This window comes from Ornithorhynchus anatinus, chromosome 5 (genome assembly GCF_004115215.2).
Source record: "Ornithorhynchus anatinus isolate Pmale09 chromosome 5, mOrnAna1.pri.v4, whole genome shotgun sequence".
Taxonomy (NCBI): domain Eukaryota; kingdom Metazoa; phylum Chordata; class Mammalia; order Monotremata; family Ornithorhynchidae; genus Ornithorhynchus; species Ornithorhynchus anatinus.
Genome location: NC_041732.1, coordinates 8,039,976 through 8,061,646, shown reverse-complemented (window position 1 = coordinate 8,061,646; position 21,671 = coordinate 8,039,976). Strand labels below are relative to the sequence as shown.

The 21,671-nt window shown below is 44.3% G+C and overlaps 1 protein-coding gene across 4 annotated transcripts in view; it reads right to left on the bottom strand.

Annotated features, from left to right (window-relative positions):
* Positions 1-302: 302 nt before the first annotated feature.
* PIAS1 (protein inhibitor of activated STAT 1) overlaps positions 303-21,671 on the bottom strand; it is a 170,145-nt gene continuing 148,776 nt past the window's right edge. For 3 of the 4 annotated variants that reach the window (XM_029064897.2, XM_029064896.1, XM_029064895.2), the window contains 6 exons: positions 13,205-13,365; positions 10,475-10,605; positions 9,709-9,898; positions 6,608-6,750; positions 1,841-1,878; positions 880-1,182 (listed from right to left, as the gene is read on the bottom strand). In XM_029064897.2, the coding sequence (XP_028920730.1) occupies positions 880-1,182; positions 1,841-1,878; positions 6,608-6,750; positions 9,709-9,898; positions 10,475-10,605; positions 13,205-13,365 (966 nt within the window). Of the gene's footprint in view, positions 1,183-1,840; positions 1,879-6,607; positions 6,751-9,708; positions 9,899-10,474; positions 10,606-13,204; positions 13,366-21,671 lie in introns of all 4 variants that reach the window. The other variant, XM_001516057.5, reaches the window with a different exon arrangement.

Genomic DNA, 21,671 nt, shown 5'->3' with positions numbered 1-21,671 from the left:
GTCAGAGAAGCTGGTTCAAGCGATGGGGATAATGCATCAAAAATTCCATACTGTGAACTTTAAAAAACCTTCAAAAACACTTTTTTGGAAAGTGGAAAAATTACATATACCAACTGAAAACAAATTCAGAGAAAACCAGAAATGACATTAACACAAACATATGAAGGCCCACACGCGAGCACATACGCACGCATGCACACACACACACCCGTTCACATTCTCTCTCTCTCTCCGACACTCACACACATGCACGCAGACACACCATACACTCCCAAAACTCCGTTCAGAAAATACAGAAGGAATGCAGTGAGACAGATGAGATTTATATAACTTAAGGTAGGATAAAATCTGCACAAAAAGGAAATTCCACATAGCCATCCGCTAAAAAATGGCTCTTAAACGAGATATGTTTTTCACTCCCCAAGGAAAAAAAAGCGCCTACAACTTAAAAAAATTAATCTATGCAATTCCTTTTCTGATACTGTGAAGAAAATAATGCCATTCCTGTCCAACTAAAAACAAAAAGTAAAATCACAGGACAAATATATATGATGTAAAATCTTCAGAACTCAGAAAATGAACTAAAGGTGGTTTTGTGGGGGCTGTTAGGTTTTTGTTTTTGGTATTTTTTTTTTTTTTTTGTGAGTTTTACCAGACGGGCAGTCTTAGGTTTATATACAAAAGTAAAACTGAAAATATAGTTTTGTTCTCTGTACATGTCTTTTAATTTTTTTTTTCCTAAAAAAAGGAAAAAAAAAACCCACACTGGTCTACGTTTCTAGACAGAATAAGGTAAAACAGAGCGCAAAAGTTCTCTTTCTGCCAAGTTCATTTAGTCTGGGGGTGGGGAGGGAGGAGGGGGGAGCCGGGGCGGGGGGATCAGTCCAAGGAAATAATGTCCGGCATGATGCCAAAGATGGATGCCGTGTCTGTGCCGCTTCTATTGGCAACGGGGTGGCCGTGATTCTCTCTCAGGCTGTTGGAGGACACGAGGCTGCTGTTACTGCCGCTACTGCTTCCATTGGTGGTCGGAAGAGTAGCAGTGCTGCCTCCCGCGTTTAACTGATCGAGAAACATCTGAGAAGAAGCGTACGGAAAAAACCGTGACGAATGTAAGAGGTCTTGCTCGTCCGATGCAGAAACTGCCGCAGCTGCAGCTGCCAGGAGGGAGGTGTTGTAATGCTGGGGGGGAAAAAAAAAGACAAAAAGGATTTAAATTCTACGTCTGAATACCCAAGTTTTCTTCCCAGCAGCACAAACTTGGAGTAGGAGGGCGATAGGTATTCTAGGTCTCTGGTATTTTAGAGGTTGTCGGGTCTCTCTACTCTGTGTGGTTTTGAGTGTTATTTTGTGAGACAATCTGTACAATCAAGTGGACTGATGTAGGGATCTTTTACCTCTGGAGACCTTGGTTTCTGAAACCAGAAGAAAATTGGAAACAGAATTATTACCGTTCTCGGTCCCAACTCGGAGAGCAAACAATTCTTCAAATCCAGCTAGGGCAGAGAATGCAGTAAAGGGGCAGGGTGGCACGATAAATCCCTTCCTCCCCGAGGGACATACACTCGCCGAGAAACTTCTCAGCCAAAATAGACACCCTACTTACTCCCACCACATAAGACGGTTCTGGGAAAAAAAAAGGGAACGAAAAGGAATCCCTCGTCTTGACGGATCCCAAATTCACAAGTGCTGCACTTCCAAAAGAGACAGAGGCGATTTGAAGAATCACCACTCCTAGCTCATTAGGAAGTAAGTCCTCCAGAAAACCCACTTTAGGCCACCGGATCTCTGCCCCGACACTCTGAAAGGGAACTGCTTTCCGATAATCTGAGGAACGTACCTGATTGTCTCCTGATAAGAAAGGAAAGAAATCTAATCCTGTGAAGTCAAAAAACAAAGTTATTTTAGTTTTCTCGAAAATAACCTCTCTCCCCACCACCCACCTGGACCACAAACAAACCAAACAAAAACAAAACAAAAACCCATGCTGAAATCTCTGGAATCAATGCCATTAAAACCCTATCTGAATTTAAATATTTGGACCATCCCGCTCTGGTGCCAGGGCCTTACTGCAAGTTAGCTGCTGATTTATATGCATTTGCAGGGATACAGTTTCAACAAAATCTGTATTAACCCAGGCGCTACAACTCCCTGGTCCCAGGCCTTGGGCAAAGGCAGGTATTATGAGGAGAGATTTAGGGGTGTTAGCAAGGAGGCAAGAGATGCGAATGAACTATCCAAGAGCTGAGCTACAATGTTGGGACTCCCTAAGAAGCCCAAATGGCTTCTGGAGATTGGGGTTCAGTTGAATAGAGAAGGCAGGCACCTGCCACTCCAAGCCAGCACCCGCCAATCTGCATATCCCGGTTAACCTAGTTTAGAACATAACGCATGGCATTTCCAGAACAAAAACTTAAGCGTGCCTACAATCTCACTAGTCACCATGCTGAAATCAACAGCTCTGAACACCAAAATAAAGGATCTGTAAAATCCAATAACATTTACAAACACATATACACTCTCACACACACAAAACACATATACCCTCCCCACCCTCTACCTACACACACACACACCCTCCCCACCCTCTACCTACGCAGACACAAACACTCACTTAGTCAAACATATTTATTGAGCACTTACTGTGTGCAAAGCACTGTACCAAGCATTTGGCACAGTACAATATAACAAAAAAGACACATTCCCTGCCCACGACGAGCTCATGCACACACCCCACCCACCTATACACATACACAAAAACACCCCCCGCCTCCCCTCACACCCACAGTGTGCCCAAACAGCTGTTGAATCAGACTCAGGCTCAGGAAAATGCTACTGTAAATAACGCAAGGAATCATTCAGCTAAAAAGATTCACTCAAGTGTTTACAGTTAAAAAGCCTCCTGGGAGGGTTATGAAAATAAGGAACCAGAAAAGATGGGTTGCATGACACTCCACTGGCTCACCAGATCCCTGAGATTTGGGCGCCGGGGTGGCCCCGGCCCTGAGAGCCCCGCAATCGGAGGAACGCAGAGACACCGAATTGCTAAGGGCCCGGGACAGGTTTCCCTTGGCCTGGGAGACGGGGACATCCCAGACCCTGCCGAGAACTACATCCCAGCTCTTTCCTTCTCCCCTGCCTAGGGGGACTGAAATCTCTGTCCCTCCTAGAGGTTGACGAAGCACCCGATCTCTCCGGGAGCTCCAGAATCTGGTGTGACCCAGGCCAATTCCAAATTTCGAGGGCAGGGTCCTCTGGTCAGGCAGATTCTACCCTGAAGCCAAAGAGCTGGAACAAGACCTTTTTCTGTTTCAGATCCCCTTCGTCTGAGGAAGAATTTAGGCTGCTGAATGCCATTTAGGCGGTCCATTTCCAAATCCTGACTGAGAAAGGTTAACGATTTAAGAAATAAACTCCTCCTAGAGGACTCTAACAGGAAAATAAGTATCTATTTATGGGGACTGTCTGGTCTCCCATTTTAGTAGTTATGGTATTTCTTTCTCTTTAATTTTTTTAAACGGTATTTGTTAAGCGCTATGTGTCCAACACTCTTCTAAGCGCTGGGGTAGGTACAAGTTAAGTGGGTTGGATGCGGTCCCTGTCCCACATGGGGCTTGCAGCCTCAGTGGGAGGCAAAACAGGAGAACTGAGGCAAAGAGAAGTGACTTGCCCAAGGTCACACACAACAAGCAACTGGCAGCGCTGGGATTAGAACCCAGGTCCCCCGACTCCCGGGCCCGTGCTCTTTCCAGCAGGCCACACTCAAATGCTTATTAAGTGCTTCCCGGGGGTGGAGCCCTGAACTAAGAGCTGAAACTGTAAGTTCCTTGAGGGAAGGCTCTGTTTGTCTTCACCACGACCCCCAACGCCCTAGGATGATATCGGGAACCTATGAGCGCTGTTGAGAACCTCTTGCCCCTCCCCAATTACAACTGTATTTCATTAAGCTGTTCACTGAATATCGGAACTGCTTATGAGAAGAGTATTTCTCCCTGGGTGGCTTTTAAAACAGTAACAAGCTGGGGGGTAGTCTTGAACTCTTAAAAAAGACCTTGACCCAATCCCAAATTGAGATTTTCCCCCTTAGCAAGCAGATCCGACTGTCCTGGAGGTAACCCTTTCGGCAAGAACCAGCCACCCACATTTTCTAAAAGCCGTTTGGGAAACTAGATGAAAATGTTGCATCGAGGCTACCCTAAATAACTGGAGCTGCTAAAAACTCTTCATTTTCTTTGACCTATTCCTTCAACTGTGAATAAGTATCGCGTGATAAAAGGTGACCAGAAATAGACTTACCGAGGGCGTGCCAGCTAATGGGATTTTCCTACTGGCTTACAAGTACTTTGAAAAATGCAAATGACCAAGACTGTTTGTTTCCCAACCACTGTGATGATTTCTAAGAGTCTATAGCAAACACAAGGTACAGTAGGCCTTGAGCTAGGAATTATTCAACTACCGAAGGAAAACCCGGAGTAATTCCTCACCCTGCCAACCACGCCAAAGGTGACTATAATCTAACACTGCACCTCTGGTATGGGGGATACCGGATTGGATACGAGGGAGAGAGCTGAATGAGGCCCCTTCCACCCCACCTTTTATTCATTATTCATTCAATAATATTTATTGAGCGCTTACTATGCGCAGAGCACTGTACTAAGCGCTTGGAATGTACAAATCGGTAACAGAGAGACAGTCCCTGCCCTTTGACGGGCTTACGGTCTAATCGGGGGAGACGGACAGGCAAGAACAGTGGCAATAAATAGGATCGAGGGGAAGAGCATCTCATTAAAACAACAGCAGATAAATAGAATCAGGATTATTCATTCAATCGTATTTACTGAGCGCTTACTGTGTACAAAGCACTGTAGTAAGCACGTGGGAGAGTAGGCTAAAACAAGAGACACATTCCTGCCCACAATGAAAATAATAATGATAATAATAATGGTATTTGTTAAATGCTTACTATGTGCAGGCACTGTATAAACACTGTGGGGGGGGGGGGGGCGAAGGGAAGGGGCGTACAAGCAAACTGGGTTGGACATAGTCCCCATTCCATATGGGGCTCACAGTCTTAATCCCCATTTTCCAGATGAGGTAACGGAAGCCCAGAGAACTGAAGTCACTTGCCAAGGTCAAACAGCAGACAAGTGGGGGGGCCAGGATTACAGCCCATTACCTTCTGTCTCACAGGCCCGGGCTTGCTTTTTTTGTACAAGACTCCCGAGGGTGCAGCATACCCATTCCTGGAAGCACGGAAGGGAAAGCAACCACTTCCCCCCTGGGCAGCGGTGAGGTTACAGGGCAGGCCTAACAGTCTTTCCCTCTACTCGTGCCCTGCATAATCAGATGGAGTGATGGCAAACTGGAGTCCGGAACAACGCTGACCAGACTCAGGACAGCCCCGTTACTGGGGTTTTCTCCCCTTCCCAACCCTTCCCTTCCAAATGGACTTTGGGGTTCATTGGCTGGTGTCTGTGCGTGGATTTAGACAGCCTCTACGTAGTGGGGAAGACAAAGCTCAATAACTTTGAAAAGACTGGCTCTACTGCAATGCAAAAAGATACTCTGTTAACATACATACATGATTATTTAGAACTGCTGAGATGTTCTTGAAAATTTCCCACTGTCTCTCACAATGGGAAGGCAGCTGCCTGTAGTGCAGCATACTGTAGTGGCTACAGCCCGGGCCTGGGGATCAGAAGGCTGTGGGGTCTAATCCTGGCTCCGCCACTTGTCTGCTGTGTGACCTTACGCAAGTCACTTCACTTCTATGTGCCTCCGTTACCTCATCTGTAAAATGGGGATCGAGATTGAGCCTTTACGTGGGACAGGGACTCGTCCAACCCAATTTGCTGGTATACACCCCAGGGCTTAGTACAGTGCCTGGTATATACTAAGTGCTTAACAAAATACCATCGTTATTATTTATTATGAGCTGCAGATACTGCAGGATACACAAACCTAATTGCTGGGGGGGTGTGGGCAGGGACTGTCTCTCTCTATTGTACTTTCCAAGCACTTAGCACAGGGCTCTGCACACAATAAGCTCTCAATAAATACGACCGAACGAACGAATGAAAGAATGAATCAGCTCACTGGCTGTCGGGGCCCAGTAGCCAGAAGATCCAGGCGTAATAAACTATGTGGCCCACGTTTACATTCACAAATAGAGAATCTGAACTGTTCCGATTTTTGTTGTTGCTTTTAAAATGGTACTTGTCAAGCGCTTCCTTTGTGCCAAGCACTGTCCTGAGCCCTGGCACAGAATCAAGACAAATAGGTTGGACACAGTCCCTGTCCCACATGGGGCTCACTATCCAGGGAGGAGGGAGAACAGATATTCAATCCCCATTTTACAGATGAGGTAACTGAGGCAGAGGGTCATTAAGCGGTTTGCCCGAGTTCATGCAGGAGACACGTGCTGAAGTTCTGACTAGAACCCAGGTCCTCCAAGTTCCGGACAAGAGTTCTTTCCACTAGGCCATGCTAATGTCCAAACTGTCGGGTTCAAATCCTTGTAAATTTCAGAACCACCCCCGCCTCTGAAAGGTCATTTCAGATTTGATTTTCAGTACTCAAAAACCCTCTTCCCACCTGAGCAACCTACCTTGCAGGTCATATGACATGGGTGTCATATGGAATGGGTGTCTGTAGTCTTGTATGAGAGAAGTATTAATGTAGCTTGGGTCGACGGCTGGAAGGCTTGGGGTTCTTGACACAGGAGATGCTTGGTGAGGCAGATTTAAAATGCTACCGAGAGAGAAAGAGTTGCACAGTTTTAATTAAGTCGGTTCGGTTAAGTTCATAAAGGGCTATAACTATTACGGTTTCCTCCCGCTCCCACTACTTGTAAATAATAATAATTACGGTACTTGTTAAGCACTTTCTAAGTACCATGTACGGTTCTGAGCGCTGGGGTAGATACAAGTTAATCAGGTTGGACAAAATCCCTGTCCCACATGGGGCCCACATTCTTACTCCCCATTTTACAGATGAGGTAACTGAGAAGTTAAGTGACCTGCCCAAGGTCACACAGCAGACAAGTGACGGAGCCGGGATTAGAATCCAGGTCCTTCTGACTCCCAGGCCCGTCCTCTGCCTGTCCACCCTTTTCGATGGTAAGGTCCCGGAGGTCAGTGCTTTTTGTCTTGCTTTTGTACGGTGCTTTGCACTCAACTCCCGACTCGCTAAATACTACCGAGGATGAACACTCGGCCCAATCTCCCCTGGGGAGGAAAAAGACAAAAAGGCCAATCCAAACAAAGGAGGCAGGGCCAGAAGTGGAGACCAGGAGGGGAGAAGAGGAGCATGGAAAGAGTTGAGCCAGGAAGAGGGGATTAGCTAACATTCCACCTTCATAATAACTCTGTTTTGTTTTTTTTTGAACTCAGCAGGAGCTGAAACTAAAACAGTCAAGCAAGTTTGCATTAGAGCCCCTTTCTCTCTGCAGCAAAAGCAAGGAGTGGGACTGGAAGGTGGATAATGAGTAGGGGGAAGGGCAGGAGAAAATCGGGGGGGCAAGGGTGGGAAGAGAAACTATGGGAGCCCAGCCAAACCTAAGCACTGGCCCCTCTGCAGAGTTCTACGACTGACTTTTACTTTCACTTTTGCCAGACGCTCCTGAAATCCAATTTCTTCCTTTCCAAGGCCCAAGAAAAGCAGCATAAAGTCAGGCAGGCTTTACTTCTCAAGCAAACTCATACCCATACAAATAGAGCAAGGACCTCGCCACCACGATAGGAGTCACTCTGCCTAGGAAACAACCCGAATCTGTCCGATTTCCTGCTGATCATCCACTTGCTTGCCAGATAGGAGACGGGCCAAACGAGTTTACTGACATTAATGCGGGATGCCTAGTCACCTCAGGAAACTGGTGGTGTCTTACTAAATTACCCAACACAAGGTACAGGACTGAATTTCTATAAAGAAAACCATGAAGGAATTGTTGGGCTGTGTCGGACTGACAATATTTTACGCTCTGGTGCCTGCTAATTCTGTTGTATTGTATGTTCCCAAGCGCTTAGTACAGTGCTCCGCATATAGTAAGTGCTCAATAAATACCATTGATTGATTCACTGCAGAGCAACTACGCAGTTCAAATTCTCCTTTAAAAGATGAAGTTTATTTTAGTTGGAAGAGATGCATTATCACTGCTTCTTCGAAACAGGCATCTAGGGTTTTAAAAAATTCAGGCACAACCAACTGCATACTCTCCGCTAACGCCGTGGTTTTCAAATCTGCATTTAGACACGCTACGGTTCTCCAGGAAGTATCCAACAAATATCGACTGAGCATTAATGCCGGTAAACTATTCTAGCTCCACCCAGTGATCAATCCCAGGCCTCTCGCGGGCAAGGAATATGCCTACCACCTCTGTTATACTGAATTCTCCCAAGTGCTCAGAACAGTGCTCCGCACACAGGTAAGCACTCAATAAATCCACTGACGGTGATGACTTCTCCCGCCCCATTCCACTTTCTTGAAAAACAGAACCAAAAAAAAAAAAAAAAACCCAAGCCCACCTCGCCATAAAGACTGCTACAAAGCAGCAAAATAAAGGACAAGGAGGAGCTTATTCCCAGATCAGACACCTAACTGTCCAGTATGCTAGCCAATAATAATAATTATGGTATATGTTAAGTGCTTACTATCTGCCAAGCATGTTCTAACTATTACCTCCTCCCGGAAACTGCAAGCTACTCGAGGGCAGGAGGAATCACGTCTACCAACTCCACTGCCTTGTACTTTCCCAAGTCCTCGTTAGTGTTCTGCACACAGTGTGCACTCAATCAATACCACTGATTGATTGATTATTATCTACGAGCACCACTCCTCACACTTGACTAATGTGGGTGACAGTAAAGAAATCTACCGAGCCGGAAGTGGTGCTTGCAGATTTTTTTTAAATGGTATGTGTTCAGCGCTTACTATGTGCCAGGCATTGTTCTAAGTGCTATGTGCCAGGCACTGTTCTAAGCACTGGGGTAGACACAGGCTAATCCAGTGGAACAGAGTCCATCTTCCACATGGGGCTCAGAGTCTTAATCCCCATTTTAAGGACGAGGGAACTGAGCACAGAGGAACTGAAGTGACTTCCCCAAGGTCACACAGCAGACAAGTGGCGGAGCTGCAATCAGAACCCAGGTCTGTGCTCTATCCACTAGGCCAAGCTGTTTCTCTAGCTTGGCCGAGTATGTGACCTTGGGCAAGTCACTACACTTCTCTGTGCCTCAGTTACCTGGTATGTAAAATGGGGATTAAGACTGTGAACCCCATGTGGGGGACAGGGACGGTGTCTAACCTGATTACCTTGTATCTACCCCAGTACTTAGAAGAGCGCTTGACACAGAGTAAGCGCTTAAATATCATAATAAAATGAAATAAAATAATCAAATAAAACCAAGACCCCAGAGTTGGTAGACACATTCCCTGTCCTCAAGGAGCTTATAGTCTAGGACTAGAAACTGTACCAAGGACCTTCTCCAAGAAATAACACACGGCCCCTAGAATCAAACAGCTCCCTGGTATATTATGCAAACCAGCCTAGGATCTGGCCCTACAATGTCATTTCCAAATTCCATTTCATTTGCATGAAAAATTCACTCCGAGGGGGAAAAGTTGGTAGAAAAAAATTCTCCATCAAGTATTTGCCAAACCCATTTTCAGCTTCGCTGGTTTGTGACAGTATTCTTCCGCTCTACCGCTTACCCTTTATTGTTTAATGGCGACGCGGGAGAAACCGAAGGACAGGTCCTCTTGGCAGAGGGCTCCTCCTCCTCCTCCTCCTCTTCCTCAGAAGAGCTGTCTATAGTTAGATCAATCACCTCTACCTTCTTATTTTTGTTTGAGGACTGCTGGTGAGAAGACACCTGGTGATCCAAGGAAGAACTCAAGCATCCTAAAGATTACCAAAAAAACACAGCTTGTTTTTCCTTTCTTTGTTTTTTTTGTTTTTTTTTTGAACTCCTATGTTTGAGATTTCTTTGCCAAAGAGAATTTACCTCCACTAAGATGCTGGCAGTCATAAAGTTAAGTGTGCTGCTTCTCCCCAAGGAGAAACATACCCATCCAAGGAATGAAAGCCCAAACCAGACTATGAAAAAAAGAAATCCCCAAGATCCACACAATGAATAAAACTTACATAACATAAAATTGAAACAAAAAATGCTGAAAGGACTAACCCTTCCCTGAAAAAAATAGACTACAAATGAAAAAGGATAACATTTCCAAAGTACGGTCCTGCCAAATGAAACATCTGATTACGTTACTTAGAAATCTGATGCCCTGAAAACAAAAGTTTGGGGAGGAATTTCCTTTCCCTACTTTTGAACGTTGAAGCATCAGTTTAATCCAAGGTTTATCGAACTCCTCATAAACTGCCCTCTTCTTTAAAAAACTTCAAATATTCTAGTGCTGAAAATGGACATTTACAAAGAGCAGAGGAAGCAGCTACATCTGGAAAATCAACACTCACCATCAACCCCATTATAGGATGCAGTCACCTCCTGTATTTCCTTTTTCGATCTCATTGGTGCCCAAGATCCATCTTCCTTGAACTGGATCTCATCACAATCTGTACAACACTTCAGGATTTCCATGAATAAACTAAAACAGAAAGATTTTTCATCAGACAACTAAAAGCATTTTAATGAAAAATTGAGAGTTAATCAGATTTGCTTTTTTGACTATTCGCAGATAACTGAGAATCTGCTCCTCCTGTTAGCCGTGGCAAGTGAGTGAAGCGGCGTGGCCTACTGGAAAAAACCAGGGGCTGGGATTCAGGAGAACTGGGATCTAATCGATTAGACCGTAAGCCCGTCAAACGGCAGGGACTGTATCTATCTGTTGCCGACTTGTTCATTCCAAGCGCTTAGTACAGTGCTCTGCACATAGTAAGCGTTCAATAAATACTATTGAATAATTCCATTTTTTTCCCTGGCCTGCTGGGTTTCCCTGAGCAAATCACTTTAACTCTCAATTTTCTCCCCTTCCTAATTTGTGAAACAGGCATAAGAGGCCTACTCTCCCAGCCCCCTAGACTGTGAGTCCCTTCTGGGTCAGGGAATGCATCCAGTCCGATTATCTTTTCTCTGCCTCAGTGTTTAGCTCAGTGCTTTATTATTATTATTATTGTTATTATTATTATTATGGGTATTTGTTAAGCGCTTACTAAGCGCCGAGCACTGCTTTGACACACAGTAAGCACAAAATTCCACTCTTATTATTCCTAAGTGCTGACGAAGAGCTCTGACCACTACTGGAATACTAATGTCACTTTTTAAAAAATGGTATTTGTTAAGTGCTTACTATGTGCCTAGTGGATGGAGCACGGGCCTGGGAATTTGAAGGACCTGGATTGTCATGCTGGCTCTTCTTCTTGTCCTGTTGTGTGACCTTGGGCAAGTCACTTCTCTGTGCCTCAGCTTCCTCTTCTGTGAAATGGGGATTTAGACTGTGAGCCCCATGTGGGATGATGGGGACTGTGTTCAACCCGATATACCTGTATCCACCCCAGCGCGTAATATGATGCCTGGCACATAGTAAGCGCTTAAATGCCATGATTATTATTATCATGTGTCAAGCACTGTTTTAAGTGCTGGGGTAGGTAAGAGTTTATCATGTTGGACACAGCCCCTGCCTCTCAGCCCCCCAAAGTCTAAAATGGGGTGGGGTGGGGGGTAGGGACAAGGAATTAATCCGCATTATACAGATGACATAACTGAGGCAGAAAAACCAAGTGATTTGCAACAAGGTCCCACAGCAAGCAGATGGCAGAGCCAGAATTAGAAGTCTTGTCCTCTGACTCCCAAGTCCATGCCCTTTCCAATAAGCCATGCTGCTTTAACTCAGTGACATTACTGCCATTTGGCATGAATATGATGTTTCCTCAGTATGACCAAAGAGCTTTATGAACGTTAAAATTCCCCAACAGGTACTACTCTAGCAACTTACTTTCAAGTTTTTAAGCCAAGCCCAAATTTTTTCAGGTTCTTTACTCAGCTGAGTCAACAAAAGATACATTTCACCTTCATGTCCCCTAACCCCCACCCCAGTCAAAAAACACTTCAAGTCAAAATATAAATTGCCATTAGCATTAATTCATGAATGAGAGGAAATATTTAATGGATTTTCACCTTTCTCCCTTGGATCTCTCAGGGCAGGTGACAGGTGATGGGGACAAAAGGTGAAAAAAAAAAAAAGGAAACTAAATTGGATGGAAGGAGAAAAGTGGAGACATAAGTTGGCAGAAAGAAAGTCAAGAAACCTAGCAGGACTAGGCGGAAGGAGAGAAGGAAAGAGGGGTGTGGGTGGGGGGAGAGGAAAAGAAGAGTGAGCAAGAGAAATCAAATGACTTTCACAGTGCCGTCAGCATGGTATGTATTTGAGGAGAACAGTGGGGGGTGGGGGGAGAAGGAAGAGAAGAGGAAAGTCTATGCCAGAAAGAGTGGGCTGTTCCTTGACTTCTTTGGGCCTTTAGGAGGGGAGAAGAAACTTCTCAGTTTGAGTGGAGTTCTTTTCAACACCCAGGAATGAGTAAATAAAGCTCAGCCTGGTCTCCCACATAGAGTTTCATAATCTGGTCTCCTTTCGGCCTCATCTAGATAGATTAAATAGGTTGGTGATAGGTTGGTGAGGGAGGAGTTCCTGTTGAGTAAACAAGCATATCTCGATTAGGACCACGAGGGCTTCTGATGATGATTTTTCTCTAGTAAATCCAAGTTAACAAATCCAACATCTTGCATTTGTGCAGCAGGTTGGAAGAACTAAGTGAAGGGACTAACCATTTTCATTACCGTTATTAAAAAGAGCCAATAAACAAGTGAACATTAAAGTCGACACAGGAACAGTAAAATATAACTTTGTGGAGATTCCTTTGTCGGAACACTGTCACGGATCATTCAAAGAACTAAACTGGCACATACCAAAAAAAGAAAATAGTCCCAAATTTATTTTTAGGAAACATGAGCATAAACAGGGCAGAATGCAGTTCCTCAAACAGATACCGTTTCATTGAAAAGGGAAAATTTAAAAAGTTTTTATTTTGAATGCAACTTTGAGGATATGATCGTTGAGCATCAGACAGCCATGAGCCCAAGTTGAAAAACAAGCTCCCCCTCAAAAGAGTCTAAAACAACCAGAACCTAGAATGAACGGATACTAATGGTCGATTACAAGGATGAAGCTGACTTACAAGGTGACTTACCCATCAATTATAAGATGTTCATAGGGAGCCTTCTTATCACAGACAGGACAGACCCAAGTTGGTTTCTTCTCATTCATTTGAATATAAAGAGTGGCATCAAAACACTGCAAGTGCGAACATGTCAATGCTCGGCAAGGAATAGTCAGTCGCATTTTACCAAGCTTTGAGAGAGAGGGAGAGAGAGTGTTAGTGCACTGCAGCTCTGAATAAGTAACACAGTTTGACACAAGATTATTTTTAATAATTTAAATTTCCAAATGCTGAAATATTCAACAACATTTAATGTGTGCAAGTTCTGATTAACATCTGTTTAGCTTTCTGAAAAAGGCTTTAATTCAACACAGTGGAGAACACAAATCTCTACTTAAAACATTCAGATCTTTTACTGATTTTCCTCTATTCTCTCTGACTATATGGCCTGCGAAACTCCTAATGCCTTAACGTTTCTATTCAACTATGAATTCTAACTTTGGAGTCTTTGGGAGACTTGAAGGAAGAATTTTTATATATATTACATTGTTCATTGTTTAGGATAACTATTTCAGTTTTGGGGTTTTTTGTTTTGGTTTTTTTTTAAAGAAAATGCTTTAATACTTCACCCATTCATCCTGAAGAGTTTTCAATCTGAGTTCCACTGGTCCTGCCTAAGGAAACTGGGGTGGGGGAGGAAGGTTTAGAAACATAGTACCTAACCTTTTCTCTTAAAGAAATGTTTGAATATAATATAGAACCTGATTTTTGTTTTCCCCCAGAAACTCTTGATTTGCTGTGTCTTTTTTTTTTTAAAGGTATTTGTTAACGCTTATTATGTGCTAGGCACTGAATTAAGCCCTGGGGTAAATACATGCTAATCAGGTTGGACATAGTCCCTGTTCCACATGGGGCTCACATTCTTAACCCCCATTTTACAGATGAGGTAACTGAGTAGAGCACGGGCCTGGGAGTCAGAAGGTCATGGGTTCTAATCCCAGCTCCACCATTTGTTTGCTGTGTGACTGTGGAAGTCACTTCACCTCTCTGGGTCTCAGTTACCTCATCTGTAAAACGGGGATTGAGACTATGAGCCCCACATGGGACGGGGCGGAGTTCCACCGATTTGCTTGTATCCACCCCGGCACTTAGTACAGTGCCTGGCACATAGTAAGCACTTAAATAACCATCGTTACATGAGTTCTGAGGATGAGCTCAAATGAATACATTCAGAAATACAAAATGGCAGCCAATGGGTTAAAAAGAATCAGCGTACTGGAGAAACTGGAATTTTGGATGGACTATGAAGATGATAAGGACGGTGGTCTGGGGGGGATAAAGGAAGGCGGAGGGGTACCAGACTTTTGGGACAATGTGATCAAGGGAATCATCCCATTATCGAGATTAGTAAATTCAGCACAAAAACATATTTGTTCCGAGTAATTTAGCGAGCCACCCAAGAGGTGGAAAAAATCTAGAAAACTCAACATTCAATACCCTGCGCTAACCACTTCCTGTTCATGTATTAGATGGCCTCCTACCGTACTCTAATTCAGCCCAAATAAGTGTTTGTCAGAAAGGAAATCACTTAAACCTGGGAGAGCAAATTAATCAGAATTAGAAATGGTTTTTGCTTGCCCTCTGTCTGAAACTTATTCTGAGTTTATGACGGCAGGTAGTCTTAAAATCCCAGCCGTTACCCTAAAGCCGTAACTCCACTTTTCTAATTATGCAACAAGTTTCTCTTATGCATTTTGGCAGTTTTTACCCACTTACAAAACATGCATCAGGACAAACTCTGTCAAGATTATGCACATTGTATTATCTTGCGCAAGGTTCTTATCCTAAAGATTTAAGATTGACTACTTTAAGGCAGATCATTCAATATACATAAATAGAAGCAGCACCGCCTAACGGATAGAGCACGGGCCTGAGAGTCAGAAGAACCTGGGTTCTAATCCCGGCTCTGCCTCTTGTCTGCTCTGTGACTGTGGGCAAGTCACTGTGGTCGCTGAGATTGTGTTTCCAGGTTATCCCAAGCCCAAATTATAATAATAATAATTGTGGTATTTAAGTGCTTACTATGTGCCAAGCACTGTACTAAGAGCTTGGGTGGATACAAGCAAATCGAGTTGGACACAGTCCCTGTCTCATGTGGGGCTCACAGTCTCAATTTTCATTTTACAGATAACAGAGGCCCAGAGAAGTGAAGTGACTTGCCCCAGGTCACAGAGCAGATAAGTGGCGGAGCTGGAATTAGAACCCATGACCTTCTCAATCTCAGGCCTGAGGTCTATCCTCTACACACGCTGCTTCCCCGATGGGCCCTGTAGTGTGGAAAGCACCGGGAAAAAACGATCACGAGAAATCAGGCTCTCAACAGCCTGAAATTGAAATCGGTGCCCCATCTCCTAAATGCGTTATCAGCAGGGAACGTGACCGCTAATTCTGTTGGACTGTACTCTCCCAAATGCTTAGTTCAGCGCTCTGCACATAGGAAGAGCTCAATATATAGTGATCAATAAGGAGGAGTAGCGAGACCTAGAGGAAAAAGCACAGGCCTCGGAGTCAGAGGGCCTGGGTTCTATTCCTGGATCTGCCAACTGCTAGCTGTGTGACCTTGGGCAAGTCCCTTAACTTGTCTTTGCCTTAGATTCCTCAATGGTTAAATGGGGATACAACACTTTTTCGCCCTCCTACTTAGGCTGTGAGCCCCATGCAGGGCAGTGACTGTGTCCAACCTAACTGACCTGTACCTACCCTGTCACTTAGAACAGTGTTTGACACACAGTAAGTGCTTAAAAAATACCACTTAAAAAAAAAGATGGCTTCTTTCCCTTACCTTGGCCCATCTGGCCAGGCATCCACTGGCCAAAACTATCTCCCACTCTCACCATTTCTGGTCTAGGTGGGCAGTGGACCTAAGTGCTTTTCCATTCTCCTGTGTCGTAAATATAGTCTGCAGGCATCTCGGTCTTTAGATCTCTAAATATCCAGTACGCACTCAACAGTCTCTTTATGAAAATCATCTAAGTGTTCTTCTGTTTGAAGACTATCAATCGTACCTATTGAGCGCTTGCTGCGTACACAGCACTGTACTGAACACTCGGGCAGTACAACAGAACAGAGTTAGTAGGCATGTACCCAGCCCCCAAGGCGCTTACAGTCTAGAGAGGTAGACAATATAAATACGCTACAGATATTTATACGTATATAAGTGCTGTGGGGCTCAGAGAGGGGTGGATTTGGGTTGCAAATCTAAGAGCAAGGGCGACGCAGAACCAAGTGAGAAAAGAGGAAATGAGGGCTTAGTTGGGGAAGGCCTCTTGGAGGAGGTGTGATTTTAATAAGGCCCTGAAAGTGGGAAGGGTGATTGTCTGTTGGATACGAAGGGGGAGGGAGTTCCAGGGCAGAGGCAGGGAGATGACACTGCTGACAGTGAGATTGTACAAAGGCCAATCTCACTTGGCCTTTATTCATGAAAATATATTAGGGCACCTTTCCTAGCCACTGCCGCAAGACAGGTGCCTGAGTTTTTTCCACTGTATTCTAACGAGTGCTTCTTATAGGGCCCTGCCCAGAATAGGCACTCTATAAATTTCATCGATGAATTGATTGATAGTAGGTGCTAAATCAACAGTACTGATTGCTTTTGCACTAATGCGGGGCCACCCACACGCTCCAGGTTTGTAGCAGTGGCAGATGGTTTCCTGCAGAAGCAACATATTCATCTGTTCATTCATTTAATAGTATTTATTGAGCGCTTTCTGTGTGCAGAGCACTGCACTAAGTGGTTGGAAGAGGACAATACAATAAACAGACACAGTCCCTGCCCACAGAGAGCTTACTTTGGAGGAGGTGAAAATAAAATCCCACACCACATACTTCCAGTCAAATCTTCACTATACATGAGTAGGTGGTTTTGCGAAAGTGAGTCGAATACCAAACTGGATTTCTATGGGGGGACAGGTTCCCTGGCAAGAGGACAAATCAGGGGTGCCGCGGGACGGCACTCACAAAATTAAGGCAACCGAAAGCGACAACTCGGAGAGAACAAAGAGCTTCTTTCCGATTAGATAATTCCCGCAAAGAGCATCCACGGCGTCTCTGTAGCAACTGTCCGTTCCGCTGGGCCCGGAGAATCGTGATCTGTGTTTACCCGTGATGGGGCGAACAGAAGGAAGAGATTTCACAGACTCCATCTGGGCCTCAATGGAGCTAATGATACCTGACTTCTTAGCCCGTTAACGAGAGGATTTGTTTCTCCCATTTCTTGTCACGGCGAAGCGTGGTAGGGAACGGCACGTCAAAGTTGGGGAATTTGATGAACTTTGGTGGCGTCCTCGTGTGTGCCTCTTAATTAGCCCAATTGACAGCTGCTGCCTGGGGGTGGTTGGAAGCTCCGTGCTCCCTCCCCTTATGCCACCACCAGCCTGCTTCTTCGGTTCGGAGGAAGGGGGAGCTATAATTAGACCGTCAGCTCCTCGCACGGTCCTCTCCAACTGATCGGGGTCTTTGCCCGAGAAGATGGGCTAATTATAGCTCCTCTCATTCTCCGATACGAAGAGGTTCACCATCTAATTGGAGTCCGTGTTTGATCTCTGCCCCTCCGCCCCCCTCCCCAACTGAAGCCAGTCTTTGATTGGATTCAAGGGGGAGGGAGTTCCACAGAGAGCCCATCCCCCCTAGTTGGCAGGAGGAGGCTGGGGATGGAGGAAAAAAAAAAAAAAAAGAAGCCTGAAACGCAGCTTGTCTGTTTGGGAGAGCTGCTGATGATAGGGCTCCTAGGCGCAGAACCCGAAGGTGGGACTTGTCGACTGGGCGCAAAAACCATTCTCGTTTAGGAGGTGAAACCTGCCAACGTTAAGCTGGCACAACTCTAGCTTTATCCCATGTGGATTTCTCCATCAATCCCCTCAACCGCACCCCTCCTCAAAAAACTCAAATCCCCACCTGTCAAAAATAATAATAATAATAATAATAATGATAATGGTATTTGTTAAGCACTTACTATGTGCCAGGCACTAAACTAAGTATTCGAGGAGGATAAGAGCAAATCAGGTTGTCCCATGTGGGACTCACAGTCTCAATCCCCATTTTACAGATGAGGTAACTGAGGCCCAGATAAGCAACGTGACCTGCCCAAGGTCACTCAGCAGACAAGTGGCAGAGCCGGGATCAGATCCATGACTTTCTGACTCCCAGGCCCGTGCTCTATCTACTGCGTAGGGAAGGAACTGCAAAAAAGGTCATCTAGTTAAATCCCCTGCCTCCAAATACAGAGAGTGGAAGTAACAGAATCCTTTTCTCAAAGCTGCCCCCCTCCATCCTCCAACCACAAACACTCCTTTGGCCAAGGGTAGGGATGTGAGCTTGTTGTGGGCAGTGAATATCACTGTTTATTGTTGTATTGTTGTTTCCCAAGCGCTTAGGACAGTGTTCTGCACACAGTAAGCGCTTAATAAATGATTGAATGATCGAATGAACTGAATGAATGAATCAGCCCAGAAGGCAGAAGAATATATCTGCTAAGTGGAAAGAACCAACTTTAGATCATTTTGAATGGCTCTCAAATCCCCAGTGAGCTGCCTGAGGCTGAGTCTCCTTGACTAAAACATTCAGCCCAGATGATGAGGTTTTCTGGGGGCTGTTTTTTATTTCTTGTAGAGATTTTTCAGTCGGGGAGATGACGCTCTTCACCAGTAGACTGTTTCAGCAAACTGAAATTCCTATTTCCCCTGTGCCACAGTAATCACCTAGGCTCCTCCTTTTTCTCATTTTGCCTGGTGCTCACTTTGCCTTTTATTTCCCTTGCGCCCTTCCATCCGCCGCCCCCCGCCCCCCCCCCGGGGATTTTCATCAAGGTCAACCAAGCTTCCCACCGGAGGGGAGTCCGGTGGAGGTGGAGGAAGGGGAATGGATTTGGGGAACCATGCACGGACCACACACCTATAGAGGGCAGGACAAGAACGTGGTTCCTGGTGCCCAATCCAAAACCCACAAGTCGAGATGCCTTGATTTTGAGACTGCTTTATATTTTTTCTCTCTTCCCAGGGCAATAGCTCATTTGTCTTCAGGAGAAATGCAATTCTTAGGCTAAGGCCATCAATATAATCAATCCTAGTGGATACAGCATGGGCCTGGAAGACAGAAGGATCTGGGCACTAGTCCCGGCTCTGCCACTTGCTTGCTCTGTGACCTGGGCAAGTCACTTAGCTTCTCTGTGCCTCGGTTACCTCACCTGTAAGACTGGAAGCCCTAGGTGGGACATGGATTATGTCCAACCTGTCTGCCTCGTATCTACCCCCAGGGCTTAGTATAGCGCCTGGCACATAGTAAGCAGTTAACCACAGAAGTACCATAGAAAAAAAATTAACCACTGAGACCACCACCTAATAGAAAGTAGACGCTTCCATATTGTGCAGATGGACACAAAGGCAGCAGAAAACAATGGTGCTTTCCTAAATGATGACACCTAGTCCATCTTCAAAAGGTTTTCCACAGAAAGCTTTAAGACCAGAACATCCTCAGAGCAGGCCGGTAAAGGAAGTTGGGAATTAATAAACCTTTTTGACAGATACTCTATCTCAGCTTCAGAGATGGAACTGGGGCTGAAAGCTCTTTTTTAGCTTAAATCATATCCTTTCCCCCCATGAACAGCAAAAGAGGTTTAAATGTGTGGGTAGGAATGTTTGCATTGCAAATGTACATGTATTTAAAACTTTTCATGAGTGTTTTAAGCAGCTTTGTAGGCCAAGAGTGGTTTGAGCCACCATTCTTATTTTAATATAATAGCATGCCTGAGGTATATCATTACCAATGATGTAACAGGGGAAGAGGAAACATTCTGAAGCAAGTTGAAACCAGTTCCCTGAACCAGAGGGACCTGAAAGATGGTGAAGTGGTTTAAAAAAAAAAAAAGGTTCGGCAAAGAAAGGGAAGTGGGTTTTTGGGGGGTGGGGAGAGGATTGGTGTTTTGTTTTCAAGTTAAAAAAAAACAAGGAAAAGAGGAAGTAGAGTTTTGACCAAAAAAGGTTTAACCAATGCTTCATATTCCTTGCCCTGAATGGTACTTTGACATCCTTTTCTTTATCAAGTAATTGAGCTAAATAGATTTTACAGGCCTGGGGAGAAAGTGCGTGTGTGTCTGCCTCTCTCCCTTCCTCTCCCCGCCGCATCAAGAGGGTTTATCCAATTCTTCATGTTCTATTTTTAATAAATCAGTACCAAAAAATAAGCCTGCCTAAGAGCAAAGATGACATTTTTAATCATTTTCTTTGCCTTTAGCTAAATGGCACATAGACAACAGAATCCCAATTTATCCTGAACACTGCATCACAACCAAAATATCCAAATGCACAGTGGGACATATCTGCCTGTTTCAAAGGGAAATCTTCTTTAGTATTTTATAAATTTGATACAGAGATGGGATACTACTGCTCAGTTTTTAACAAAAAGACACCTGAAGTATGCAGAGCTGTTTTTCCATTAAGTATCACTAGCAGATATTAGCATTATCACATCCCTGTGACCAGGTATAAGTCAATGAAACAAAATGACTGCGATTCTCAACATTTTTAAATGTTCCATCATCGATGCAAATTCACAAAGTAGACGCTACTTTTAAATGAACCGATCAAACTGCAAACAATTAAAGGGGTACCTGGGAAGAAGTAGGAGGCAAAAACAAAAAGGAGAACAAGGAGCCAAACAGAAATCAATGCTTTCCTAAACATACCAAATAGCTCTGACAAAAGAGAGCTGGCACATTCCAAAGTAGGAGCACTAATGAAAACTTCTTGATTGATTCACAAGAGGCAGTTTATATTGACTACTTCCTGCGGCTAATGTTCCAATGAATATGCATCAAAATAGCTTTAACAACTCCTAAAATTCGAGTGCAGAAGCAAACAAAAGAAACGGACGAATAATTTAAGGGAATGTCAATGTGCAATGCAGCTATTTGTTCTTGCGCCTCCTTCTGAATATTAAAAATGAATTTGTTTTCTTATACACGCTTGTGGAAAAAGAATGAAAATTTATCTGACCACTGAACTAAACAGCGACGAAGATTTCACGGGCAAAAATGGAGGAAGGGAATGGGTGGGAGAAAAAGGAAGGAGGAAGAAATTGAGCGCTTACTATGTGCAGAGAATTGTACTAAGTGCTTGGGAGAGTAAAGTACAATAGAGTTGGTAGTAGACACATTCCCCGACAACAACAGCTCTTAGATAGGAATATGTTTAAATCTCCTTTGAACTTATTAATAATAGTTTGAAAATAATTAACCTATTAAAATGCCAACAAAATGTTGAAAGAACATGCTAAAACTAGGTACATATTTAATACTCTTATTATCCTCAATTTTTATGAGTTTAGAATAAATAAGTAATTTGGCTTCTGACAGATTCCCATTTAAACACGATGCATTTTCAACTTCAGGTGTGAGTAAGCTAACCAAATCAGGAAGAATTTTTTTTTTGCTTGCTGAGAGCTC